Source organism: Ochotona curzoniae, unplaced genomic scaffold (assembly GCF_017591425.1).
Source record: "Ochotona curzoniae isolate NIBS_2020 unplaced genomic scaffold, NIBS_Ocur_1.0 contig_2692, whole genome shotgun sequence".
Lineage (NCBI taxonomy): Eukaryota > Metazoa > Chordata > Mammalia > Lagomorpha > Ochotonidae > Ochotona > Ochotona curzoniae.
The window spans coordinates 20,981,199-20,993,855 of record NW_024465556.1 but is presented as its reverse complement, the minus strand read 5'-3'; the positions used below and the strand labels follow the sequence as shown (position 1 = coordinate 20,993,855).

The following is a 12,657-nucleotide window of genomic DNA, read 5'->3' as shown; positions in this document are numbered from 1 at the left end:
GCTTCAGGTCAGGCCACTGTGTGCAAAAATATTTTCTTTCTTCTTCCTTTTTTTTCTTTCTCTCCTCCATCTTCCATCCACTGGTTCACTCTCCAAGTGGCCACAGTGACTGGAGCTGAGCTGATCCAATGCCAGGTGCCAGGAGCTTCTTCTGGGTCTCCCACAGGGGTGCAGGGTCTAAAGCTTTGGGCCATTCTCTACTGCTTTCCCAGGCCACAAGCAGGAAGCTGGATGGAAAGTGGAGCTGCTGGGACATGAACCAGTCCCGCATGAGATCCTGGAGGATGCAAGGCAAGGATTTAGCCATCAGTCTATCGCTCCAGGTCTGCAGAAATGTTTTTTAACTTAAAAATTATATTAAGAGTTACAGGTTTAAATTTCATGCCCCAGAATGTATGCCTCATTTAGTTTTTATGATCATACCACTGCCAGACTTAAGATACAGAGAGGTACTCTCCCCCTGGAAAGTTCCCTAGTGTATGTCTTTGTAGGCTTCCTTTTCCTCCTCCTCTCGTGGGTTTGTGTTCTGTGGAATGGCTTATTCTGTGCAACTGAAACCCTGGGAGTGAACCTGCCTCCATGTGCCTCGGAGGTTCGTGACAGCAGCTGATTTCTGTGGGTGTTGAAGCGCACTGCCTGTGTGGGGGACATAGACTCATTCTCTCCTCAAGCCATGTGCTGTTCTTTGGGGTGCGTGTGTTTTTTCCTTTCTCTTGGGTCAGCTCTCACACATGGGCTTGCTGGGTGGCCTTGTCTAGCCAGGGAAGAGGTTGCTTTCCTGGCAGCTAATGCAACTATGTCACCCTGTGTGCCTGCGGGCAGTGTCCGAGGGTCCGGTTTGGCAAGTCTAGCTGCATCCTTGCCAGCACTTGGTGGTGTTGCTGTTTTGGTCCAGCTGTCACTGTAGGTATGTGTGAGTGTCAGGGGCACTGGCAGGTGTCTTTGGAGACTTCAGGAGAGAAGTCATGTTGGCACCTTGTAGTCCTATTGAGATAGAACTCAGGCCAGAAGAGGGTGCATGCAAACACAGATTTTACCCAAGTTCTGCGAAGAATCTGCTGGGCAGCTGCAGGCTCCCTTCCATGCACGAGTCAGACTGCTTCCATGGCAACCTGTTGACCAGTAAGACCACATTGTCAGGACCTCTCAGTCCCCAAACGTGAGCAAAAAGATGAAGGCTGTCTCTGTATGTGGTTGGGCCCAGGAAGGTAGTTGCAGCACCTGCTACTGTTGGGGAACTTTCTGGCACAGCACATCTTGGGGTTGGACTTGAGGTCCACCCCCACTGCAGGCTGGGCCCTCCCTGCCCCTTTGCCTCCCCGATGTTTTCCTCCAAGGCCAAGAGCCTGCCCTTGGGCAAGTTTCTGTGTGTCTAGTCCTTCGGGGCAGATTTGGAGGTCATGTTGCACCTTTGTTGCTCAGTTCACAGTGAGGATTCTCTTAGCTGTGTGCTCATCTTTGACGTCTTTCTTGGGCCAGTGCCTGCACACACCTGCCAGGAGCCGTGGGGATGAGGGAGACAAAGGTGAGGTGTGTTGGGTATGGAACACAGCACCTAGGCCGTGTTCAACACTTGTCAGGCTCTGTTTGTTGTTGTGGGTGTCATGGCTGGCATGGCCAACTGCTCCCAGGGCCTCACGGCTGGTCACTGAGATGCCCTGTGCCTTAGGATGAGCTGATCTGATGACTCCTACTTCTGCCCTTCCCTCGCTAGCTTCTCCAAAAGCTGGAGATGCGTAGTCCTGTTGCCTCACTTGCAAAACAGAGATGAGAATTCCTGAGGTCTCAAAGACACTGTTCTACAGCCCATGCCTGCTTTCTGGCCCTGACCCTGGCTTTTGACACCTCCCTGATTGTGGCCCCGAACTGCTGTCCTCTTGGACCATGAGGTTACAGCTGTTCCCACAGTGGCACTGGGGTGTTTACTGCCTACTCCATTCCTATCCTTGCAGGATGCGAGATGAAGGCTTCCACAGCTCCATCAGGTCATGTGGTGGCAGTACTTGGACATGCTCCAGCCAGGTCAGGAGCATGGCAGATTTTAAACAGGAATGCCAAACATCCCCCCTTTTCACCTTGTTTTTGTGTTTTCTATTGGGGAAGGAAAGTTAGTTTTCCTTAAAAAAAAAAAAAAAACAACAACTTATGATTATGCGGTAGATTTCTATTTTTTTGGAAAGATTTCTTCTTGTTCTTTTTTTAAAGATTTATTTATTTTATTGCAAAGTCAGATTTACAGAGAGACAGAGAGGAGCAAGATCTTCCATCCACTGGTTCACTCTCCAATTAGCTGCATTGGCCAGGACTACGCCTATCTGAAGCCAGGAGCCAGGAACCTCTCCTGGGTCTCCTGTGCTGGTGCAAGATCCCAAGGCTTTGGACTGTCCCCTACTGCTTTCCCAGGCCACAAGCAGGGAGCTGGAAGGGAAGTGGAACAGCCGGGACATGAAATGGCACCCATATATCCTGGCGCGTGCAAGACAAGGACGATAGCTGCTACCATGCTGGGTCAATTTATTCTTATTTGAAAAGCAGAATTACAGAGAGGAGAAACAGTCTGCTGATTCACCTCCCAAATGGCCATAATGGCTGGAGCTGAGCTAATCCCAAGCCGAGAGCCAGAAGCTTCTTCTAGGTCTCTTGTGGGGGTGCAGGGGCCCAAGGGCTTAAGCCATTCTCTGCTGCCCTCCCAGGCTGTAAGCAGAGAACTGGATCTGAAGTGGAGCAGCTGGGACATGAGCCGGTGTCCAAGTGCGATGCCAGCTTTGCAGATGATGACTTTCTGTGCCCTGCTACAATGTTGTCTGTTGGTTTTAATTGTTAAATCTGGTAGATGGGATTAGATAGCTATAGTGCTTTTAAACTGAGGTCTGTCGGAGTCCTCAGTTACTGTTAGGAACATACAGAGATCCTAAGAGCAAAGCCTGGATCTTAGCCATGAAAGCCTCAAGCTGTGGGACGGTTAAAGGTTTGAATCCTGATGCCATTCTTCACTGGCTTGGTGATTGGACACACTATTCAACCTTGATGAGTTTTTTTTTTTTTTTTTAAAGATTTATTTTTATTATTTTTTCATTGGAAAGGCGGATATACAGAGAGGAGAGACAGAGAGGAAGATCTTCCGTCCGATGATTCACTCCCCAAGTGAGCGCAACGGGCCGATACTATGCCGATCCGAAGCCAGGAGCCTCTTCCGGGTCTCCCACGCGGGTGCAGGTTCCCAAAGCCTTGGGCCGTCCTCGACTGCTTTCCCAGGCCACAGGCAGGGAGCTGGAAGGGAAGCTGGGCTGCCGGGATTAGAACCGGCGCCCATATGGGATCCCGGGTGTGCAAGGCGAGGACCTTTAACCACTTGCGCCACCGCGCCGGGCCCCGAGTTTTTTTTTTTTTTTTTAATTATTTTTATTTATTTGGGAAGTAGAGAGATAGAGATTGAAACCAAGGAAAAGAAATTTCTCACTCTGCCGGTTCACTGCTCCAGTGCCCACAGTGGATACTGCTGGACCGGGCTAGAGTCAGGAGCCAGGAGCCAGGAACTCACTCCAGGTCATCTAAGACAGAGACCTAAGACTTGAGCCATCATCTGGTCACTCCCAGGTTGTCTATCAGGAGGGACACCAAAGCTGGGGCCTTGAATCCCGGTCCTCTGATGCGGGATGCAGGCTTTGCAGCTGAATGCCCACACCTGGGTGAGATTTTGTTGCCTCATGGTCATGGTGAGGATGACAATAGAACCTGGTTGGGGGGATTGGGCAGCATAACACGCAGAACATTTCAGAAATGGCCAGGCAGGCCAGGCCTGCAGACAGTGCTGCCCACATAGGTAGTTTTCGTGGCAGTGGGCACAGAATGCTTGCTATATGGCCCTCCTGGCTGCCTGGACTCTTCCAGAGTCCCAGCTCACCGTGGGCGGTCCAGTTACCTAACCTCCACTTCCCACCTGTAAAATGGTGATGATGGCATCAGCATCCACCTGCAGGGTTATTGTGCAGACTAAATTAATGCCTGGGATGTCCATGTCTGTCGCAGTCATGTAGGTGTGCTGTGGGTCATGACCGTGAATGCCAAGGCCCCTCCTTTCTGAGTGCTTGTGAGTCAGCTCATGCTGCCTTGAGGTGGGTGGTCCCATGTGGAAAGTTTCCTCCTGGACCCAATTGGCAGGTGGTAGTGGGCGTGTCTAAGGGAAGCCCCACGTGGTCAGAGTTGGAGAAGTTCCTGTACCACTGATGACCTTGAGATAGAACTGGCCCTGAGCTACAGCTCCCAGAAGTGACTTTGCCTGGTGGTGGAGGCCATGGTGGTGGGAGAGGACGAGGTGGAGAGGGAGTACAAAGTGGAAGAGGAGGTGGTGGGGTGATAGTGGAGGAGGAGGAGGAGGTTACCCAGTCTTTTCAGAGCCTTCCACATCAAGACAGCTCCTTGCCAGGGAGGGCATGAGTAGACTCCACCTCTGGGGCCTTGTTGGGAGCAGTGAGCTGTGGGCAGGAGCCAAGAGCTCCTTGTGAAAGCAGCATGGATACAAGTTGACACTGTTCCTGCCCTCCCGCAGGCACCACCGGGAAGGCGCCATCCCCACCACCCCTGCTCACTGACCGGCAGGTGAACGAGAAGGTAGAGAACCTGTCCATTCAGCTGCGGTTAATGACCCGAGAGAGGAACGAGCTACGCAAGCGCCTGGCCTTCGCCACTCATGGGACAACCTTCGACAAAAGGTAGGGATGTGCTGGCTGCCCTGCTCGGCCCATGGCCTAGGGTTACTGATCTACTGCCAGCAGCCCAGGCACTTACCCTGAGCTCTTGGAGACCCGGGTTGCAGGGCTGGGCTGTGCCCATGGACTAACTTGTCTCCAAAGCTCTGCCCTAGAGGCAATACCTGCAGGCTGGGACATGGAGGTTGGAACACAAGCTTGTTCCTCCAAATCAAACTCGGAGCCTATGGCCTGAGTCTCACCACGTGGGGATAACAGGGGGGTGTATGTGTGTGTGTGCGCACGTGCATACATGCCAGTTCTCACCATATGCTGGCAAAGCCCTTGAAAGTCTCGTACTTGAGTGAGAGGAGCATCCTCTTGCAGAGGAGCCCGTGGCCTGTCTTCCACGCCATTTTTGCTTGCCTGGCAGATAGCCATGTGGGAGGTGGTTCCAGCAGCTGCTGGACAGACCCAGGCCCTGCTGTAGTCTCATTCCCTGATTGGTCGGTTGGCCTCAGGCTTGCTACTGCCCCTCACTGGGCCTCTTCTTTGTGATGGGGGAAGATTGCCTTCATTCTTTGCTCCTCCCCACTGCCTCCTGTCATCAAGTCTGCGTGCAGGTGCCATCTCCTGTGTGTAGGGGGAGGGGAGAAAAGGGGTCTGCCAGCAGCTTTCTCCCAGAGTGTGTAGGGGTGTTTGCGTCCACGTGTGCATGACTGCTGGCCATTGTCTCCCCGAGGGCCTCCAACAGCCTTGGGGTGCAGAGGAGCTCTGTGTGGTTTGGAAATACCTGTGCTGTTCCCTGCCCTGTGTGTGTTTGGCACCCCGCATCTTTGTGCTTCATCGGAAGAGATCTAGAGGTCGATGCCAGGGCAGGGTGCTCTGTGAGGTGTGGCACAGGAGACCTAGAGCCTCCAGGGTGTGGGCCTCTGGGATGCCCCAGGGGCTCTGCCTCATCTCTGAGATTGTCTTTATGGGATATGCCCCTTAGTCAGATGGCACAAAATTAAGGCAAGGAAAGGAAGACGCAGGAGCTAGCACACTGCGGCCTTGTATACCAGATATGGCCTGCTGTCTGTCGATAAAGAAAACTGTTGCAACACAACCATGCTCATTTGTCATTCTTGCCTGCGGCTGCTTTCATACCACAAAAGCCTGGTTAAGGGGCCACTGTGAGGCTGTGAGGCTGGCAGAGCTAAAGCGTTCACCACCCTGCCCTTCACCCCCTGCCCACTCCAGGGAAGGGCCCCAGGTGCCTGTACCAGCTGCGTAGGGGGCTGGTGCTGCTGATTCAGGAGATCTCAGGTTGGGCCTGATGAAGGACCCTTGCTGGCATCCAGGGACTGCCCATTGCCAGTGCCCTCCACATTCGAGGGCATGTAGCTGCGTGTGTGGGTGTGTGTTTTGGTATTTGAATGTGTGCCCAGGATTGAAAACCAGTGCCTGGGAGAGAGGAGAAACAACACCACCAATTTCTGGGTTGGGGGCGCGGTGGGAGGGGACCCTGGCCTATGGCACAGACTAATGGATGCTTCTAGGGACCATCTTCTCTGCTTCTCAGCCCTGCAGACCCACGCAGGGAGTCAAGCAGCCAGTCTCCCTCACTCCTGGTGGCTCGGATTCTGCTGGTCAGGGTGAGGCCAGGCAACCACGTGATCATGGTGTGGCTGAGACCGCTATTGGGTGCCTGCTAAACTGGGGTGTTGCAGAACATGGCTCCCTGGTCAGCAGAAATCCTGAGGCCCAAATTCATGGGGACTGTCTGCTGTCTGGGCCAGGGCCTACCACAGGCTGAACCCTGACTACGAGAGGCTGAAGATCCAGTGTGTGCGGGCCATGTCGGACCTACAGAGCCTACAGAACCAGCACACGAATGCCTTGAAGAGGTGTGAGGAAGTGGCCAAGGAGACTGACTTCTACCAGTGAGTGTCACCCGCTGGGCAGGGGCTCCTGGCACCTGTGCAGCGGCTGTCTGTCTGGTCCTTGAGTCCGGCCTGGAGCTGGGGCCTCTGATTCTAGTCTTGCCTTGGTCCCATGGCAAACAGGCGGTCTGTCTTCCACAAGACGATTTGTGCCTCAGTTTTTCTAACTGTAAAATCAGGTTCCTCACCTGTCATATCTTCCTGCTGCCAGCTTGCAAAGCCTGGCAGATAGGAAAGTGTCTGAGAACTGTATGGGGGAGGGCAGGCACATGGCTGGGCTTCAGGGTCTACACAGCTGTTCCCTGTGGGGCAGGTGTGTGTAGGACCACAGGAGACTTGGCTGCCTGTGTGCATATGTTTGCTGGGCCCAGTGCTGGAGGGTTTTCTCTCTCCTTTGCTTGGGGGATCCATGCCCTTTGCAGTGCCAGATTTTGAAGAAATGACCTATGTCCTGGTAGTTTGGCCATTGGTGGGTCTTGACCCCCTTTGAGTGCCAGGCTGGGCTGGGTAGGGATATTGGAGGCTGTCTGGGGTTCAGTGCGCATATGTTTGTTTGGGGCGTTCAGCACACTCCACAGCAGGCTCCTGAGCGACCAAACCCAGCTGAAGGACGACGTGGACATGCTGAGACGGGAGAATGGACAGCTGTTGCGGGAGCGGAACCTGCTGCGGCAGTCCTGGGAGGACATGAAGCGGCTCCACGAGGAGGACCAGAAGGAGATCGGCGACCTCCGTGCCCAGCAGCAGCAGGTAGGGACGGGCTGCCAGGGTCAGACCATAGCCAGTCACACACCCATCTCTTCACCCACACACCTGCTTGCCCCTTTCATGCAGCTCACCCTGTAATGTAGCAGGTGTCCCTGTGTCCCTGGGACGTTGGCCTCGTGGAGCGTGCGGGCATATCTGGGAGCCGCTGTCTGGTGCTTTGTTCAACAGATGGACGCATGCCGTTCCTGTTTCCTGGGTTTGGATTGTGTGAAATTATAGGTGGAAGATAGAGAGATTGGAGTGGCTCTCACTGCTGAGATATTTTTGATTGTTTTGATGGGAGTGTGGCCTTTTGCTGCTGCTGCTGTCTTGCGTTCCCAGTTAGTTTCTTTGCTCTTTGGTTCATGTGGACACAGCACATGGTGAGTGGCAAGCGGACCAAATACCAGCTTGTCTGCGTGTCGCTGAGTGGATTCTTCCCCATGCGCAGCTCAGGGGCTGTTCAGGCCATTCACAGATACAGGAGGAGCAGGCTGTGGGTTCTGTCCCTACTGGTTGTTGGAAATTCAAGACCGGAAGATGCTCTGGCTGTAACCTAACAACCTGTTAGTTAGCGGGGCTTTCTTTGCATTTGAAAAGCACTTTAAGTGTGAAACGGTTTCACTTTTTTAATGATTTTTTTTTTATTGGAAAGTTGGAGAGACAGAGAGGAAGATCTTCCATCCATTGATTAACTTCCCAAGTGGCCTCAACGGCCAGAGCTGAGCCAATCCGAAGCCAGGAGCCAGGAGTTTCTTCCAGGTCTCCCACACAGTTGCAGGGTCCCAAGGCTTTGGGGCTGTCCTCGACTGCATTCCCAGGCCACAAGCAAGGAGCTGGATGGGGCGGCTAGGATACGAACTGGTGCCCATATGGGATCCTGGGCATGCAAGGCGAGGACTTTACCCACTGGGCCACCACACCAGGCCCATGATTACTCTTTTATGGAAGACCTCTGCGTGTGAGATGAGTCTTTCCCGTGATACGCATGTGTGCGTGGTCAGCCTCCTGAGCATCACCCTGGATTTAGCTGCATTGGTTGTCATTTTCATTCAGTTACCTCTCATTCTTCCCTTGGCTATCGACGATTCTGAGGGCTCCCGTCTTGATCCCTGCAGTTGGGTTGGATTTGGACACCTGGGGCAGAATACCAGAAAAGCAGTGGCATGGCTGGTCCATTGCGGGTGAAGCTCGCTTTGGTGCTGTGATGCTGTGCCATGTCATACCCTATGGTTTTTGCACCCCGAGCTGCCTTTCTACCATCAGTCTGCTTTTCTCCCTGGAGACTCAGAGTTTTCTGTCCTGCTCTGTAGGTTCTGACCCTTTTGCACGGGATGCTGTCATTTTGATGCATCTTCCCTGTTTTTTGAGTACTTTCTGTTCCCTTGCACAAAGTGAAGTTCTACACTCATTTATGAACTGCTCTGCCCTGCTGGGAGAGATTGACATTCCCCGAGGAATCTGTGCTTCTTTTCTTGGAGCCTTTTTTTTTAAATTTATTTTTATTTTCAAGGCAGATTTTACAGAGAAAAGGAGAGACATAGAGAGGTCTTCCATCTGCTGGTTCACTCCCCAAATGGTCACAGTGGACAGAGCTGGGAGCCAGGAGTTTCTTCCAAGTCTCCCAAGTGGGTGCAGGGGCCCAAGGACGTGGGCCATCATCCTCTGTTACTTTTCCAGGCCATAAACAAAGAGCTGGATTGGAATTGGAGCAGCCGGGATTCGAACTGGTACCCATATGGGATGCTGTCCTAGCAAAGGATTAGCTTGCTATGCCACTGCTTCGTCCCCTTGGACCTTGTTCTGTGAAACAAGATCAGAATGCAGGGTGTTTTTTGCACTTGATCTTAGCCAAAAGGCCGAGAAGCGATTGCAGGGTGTTTTTTAGCTGCTGGGTGTCCGTGCAGTAGACAGGTGAGGAATGGAATCCTACAGTACATCTCGTGCCAACATTGCTGTTTCACTTCATAGACCGTGTGCATCTTTCTGGTTTAGTATAAGTTCTGCTAAATTGCTTTCAACCGCTGTGAAATATTGAGTTACCTAGAAATACATAATTGATTTAGCCTGTCTCCTGTTGACCAAATCTTGGGCTGTTTTCAGCATTTTCTCATTATAAACTGCATTCTGTTGAAAAGCTTGCTTCCTTTGTTTTCTTTCTCTGATAGTTACTGACAGTTGGCTTGGGAAACTTCTAGATGTATATGCTTTGGAGCTCTGAAAATCTATTTTGCTTTTGTGAGTTATTTTTATTTGGAAGACAGAGTGTTAGGCAGGGGTAGGGGTGGGTAAGAGAAGTAGTTTATCTGCTGGTTCATTTCCTAAATGGACCCAGCAGTCAGGCCTGGGTTGTCAGGACAGAGCCAGGAAGCTGGAACTCCCACGTGGAGGCAGGGGCCCAAGCGCCTGGGCCATCCTCTGCTGCTTTCCCAGGCGCATCAGCCAGGAGCTGGATGGGAAGCGGAGCAGCCAGAACTCCAGCTGACGCTCTAATGTGAGATGCCAGTGTCCCAGTCTGTGGCTTACCCCACTGCTTCACAAGTCCTGCAGCCGACGGAAGTCTTTTTCCTCGAGTCTTCTGACTGAGAGAATTGATTCTGTGAGTTGAGGCCTAGCAACTTGAGGCACAGGATTGGTATATTACTTGTTAAGTCTTGCCTGAATGTTGGTGAAGGGAGAAGTTGCTGAAAGAGAGGGAAGTGCCAGCCATGGCAGCAGACGTCTGGCTGGGGATAGAGAGCCGTTGAGCAGGGCAGGAGTCGGGGGAGGCTCTGCCCCCTCCATCTGCTGCAGAATTGTAGAGGAACGTAGCTCCCCACCCTTCTTTGCCATCCCTTTAATGTCTCTGGAGCTGGGGGTGGGGACAAAAACCCTTGGAGGTTGTGGTGAGGATGACCAGAGACCAAAGCCGAGCCAAGCCGAGCCAAGTTGAGCCCCACTGAGCGCCCCATCACTTCTCCTGAGTTCCTCTGCAGTCACCCTTCCACCTGCATGTCGATGACACCTCCTAGTGCAATTGCGTTCTAAGACTGTTGGCTTTCTACTTTCTTTTTTTTTTTTTCTACCTAAAAAAGAAATTACTTTATAAGAATGCAGCATGTGTGGCCAGCAAGGAAGGAGCTGGCTGTAGAGGAGCAGAGGTGCACATAGGCTGCCTGTGGGTGGACCATTGTCTGGGCTGGGGGTTTGTGCCCTTCTCCACCCTGTCTTCCTCTGCACCTGCTGTGATGCCTTCTACATATCCTGCTGACACTGTTGGTTCGTCTTGCTCTGAACTTGGCTCAGTTCACCTTTTATCCCAGCGTTTACTTTAGATTCGCCTTTTCTTTGAGGGGCCTGTGGTTTTGAGATGTCTGTGGCTCTGTCTCAGTCCCCAAGAGGTGTCTTGGGCACTCCAGGATGTCAATGAATGGAGCTGTCCCTCGTGTCTTTGAGGGAGGCTGAATGATTGCTGGGTGCAAAACACTTGGCCAACCGCTCTTGCTGCTGTTACTGTTCCAGCCCTACCACACCTGCCTTCGCAGGGCTGTGGGGATGTTGGAATCGACACTAACAGGAACGTGAGGTGATGTGGCCATTGTGAAGAGCAGCCCTGCAGTTCTGCATAGTTACACATGCTTACCAGGTGACCTGGCAGTTCCACTCATATCCACGCACATTGGAAATGGACTTACACAAAGGCCTGTGGGCTAAGGGGTGCGTGAGTGACGGGTGCAAAGTCCACGCTATGGACTCTCACTCAGCTGGAAGGGAGTGAACTGCCAGTGCCTGCCGCTGCTTTAAGGGTTACCTTAACCTCCCTGGTAGAAGTGGTGGGTCCCAGAGTCACCCCTTCTGTGACTCTAAGAGCGTCAAGTGTCCACACAAGGAAACTCAGATGGAGTGATGGCACACCTGCGGCTGTCATGGGAGAAGGAGGAGAAGGGGGTTGGCCACAGTGATGCTGATGGGTACAAATGTCTGTGTCAGGTGATAGCAGTACACCCACAGGTGGCACTGGGTGGCACCTATAGGGGCTCTAAGCCTATGAAGGCACTGAAGAGGTGACAGACTAGTCTGCTTTGTCCTAGGAAAGCTGTCTCAGGGCCCCTCTGTCAAGCTATCATGGGCTCTAGGCTGCACTGTCACCCACACCCTCCCCGTCAGCCCCTTCTCTTCCTGCTCCTCCCACAAACACTGGGGGAAGTCCTATCTCACCCTCTCGTACCCCTTCTTTTGTGTGGCCCTTTGGTGGTTGAGGTGGGTGAGGCATCCTGGTTGGGGTGCAATTGGCCCCTCGGTGACCAGCCTCCCCTCCCCTACCCTAGAGAGGAGGCCTGGGTATGTGTGTGCTGGCAGGCAGGTCCCCTGCTCCTCTCTCACCTTCCCTGAGTCTGGGGCAGGCACCTGCTATGGAACCCACAGGCAGTGGCACTCTCAGGACCTGCACATGGTCAGGGGCTGGCTCCCTCCCGGGCCTGAGGGCAAAGGTCGCTCTTGCTGGACAAGGCAGGTTTTGTTGCCTGGTTCCTCCCACGCCTTGTAAACTTGAAGAGGCCCTTGCGGGTTGAGTGGTTCTGTTTGACTTGGGTGTTTGCTCAAGGGATTTATGGGCTCCCAGCCCTCCGTGTGATTGATCTCTGAGGAAATGAGGAGCCCTAGGTGGGAGGGGGCTCCACTGGCCTGGGTTTTGGCCCCTGTCACACTTGAAGAGCAGACAGGTGCTGTGTTCCATGTGTGTTTGGGGCTCGGGGGCACAGCTTCACATTTCCCTCACCCTCTGGGGGTTAGGCTGCTCCATCATAGGTTCTTTGAGCCATATCAGGAATGCCTGGGAGATTGGGAAGCAAAGTAGAGGATATTTTTGCATCCCCCTCCCTTTGCTGTCCACCTCTTTACTGAAATAATGTGTGTTCTTTGGTGGAGAAAGGAAAGAAATCTTCAGTAAGGAAGTCACCCCCCCCCAATAAAACCCCACCCTCCCGCTCTAGCCAGAGGCTAGCCAGTTGACATAAGTGTGTCTTTGTGCTCCTTTGAACATTTTCAGAAAAAGATTTATTTATCTGGAGGACCAAGTCCCAGAGATCTTCCATCTGCTGGTTCACTTTGCCAATGACCATGTTGTCCAGGGTTGGGCCTTGAACTTTTAATCCAGAGCTCCCATGTGGGCACAGGGACCCAAGCACTTGAGCCACTCTCTGCTGCCTTTCCAGGCGTGTTAGCAGGGAGATGGATCAAAAGTGGAGTAGCTAGGACTGGAGCCAGCACCCAAATGGGATGCCAGTGCTTGCAGGCGGCTTAATGCACTGTGCCACAAT

At 52.9% G+C, this 12,657-nt stretch overlaps 1 protein-coding gene across 2 annotated transcripts in view; it reads left to right on the top strand.

Moving 5' to 3' along the window:
- Positions 1-12,657, top strand: part of DLG5 (discs large MAGUK scaffold protein 5) — a 100,816-nt gene that overhangs the window by 48,028 nt on the left and 40,131 nt on the right. For both annotated transcript variants that reach the window (XM_040976021.1, XM_040976022.1), the window contains 3 exons: positions 4,550-4,712; positions 6,470-6,613; positions 7,180-7,363. In XM_040976021.1, the coding sequence (XP_040831955.1) occupies positions 4,550-4,712; positions 6,470-6,613; positions 7,180-7,363 (491 nt within the window). The remainder of the gene's footprint in view (positions 1-4,549; positions 4,713-6,469; positions 6,614-7,179; positions 7,364-12,657) is intronic.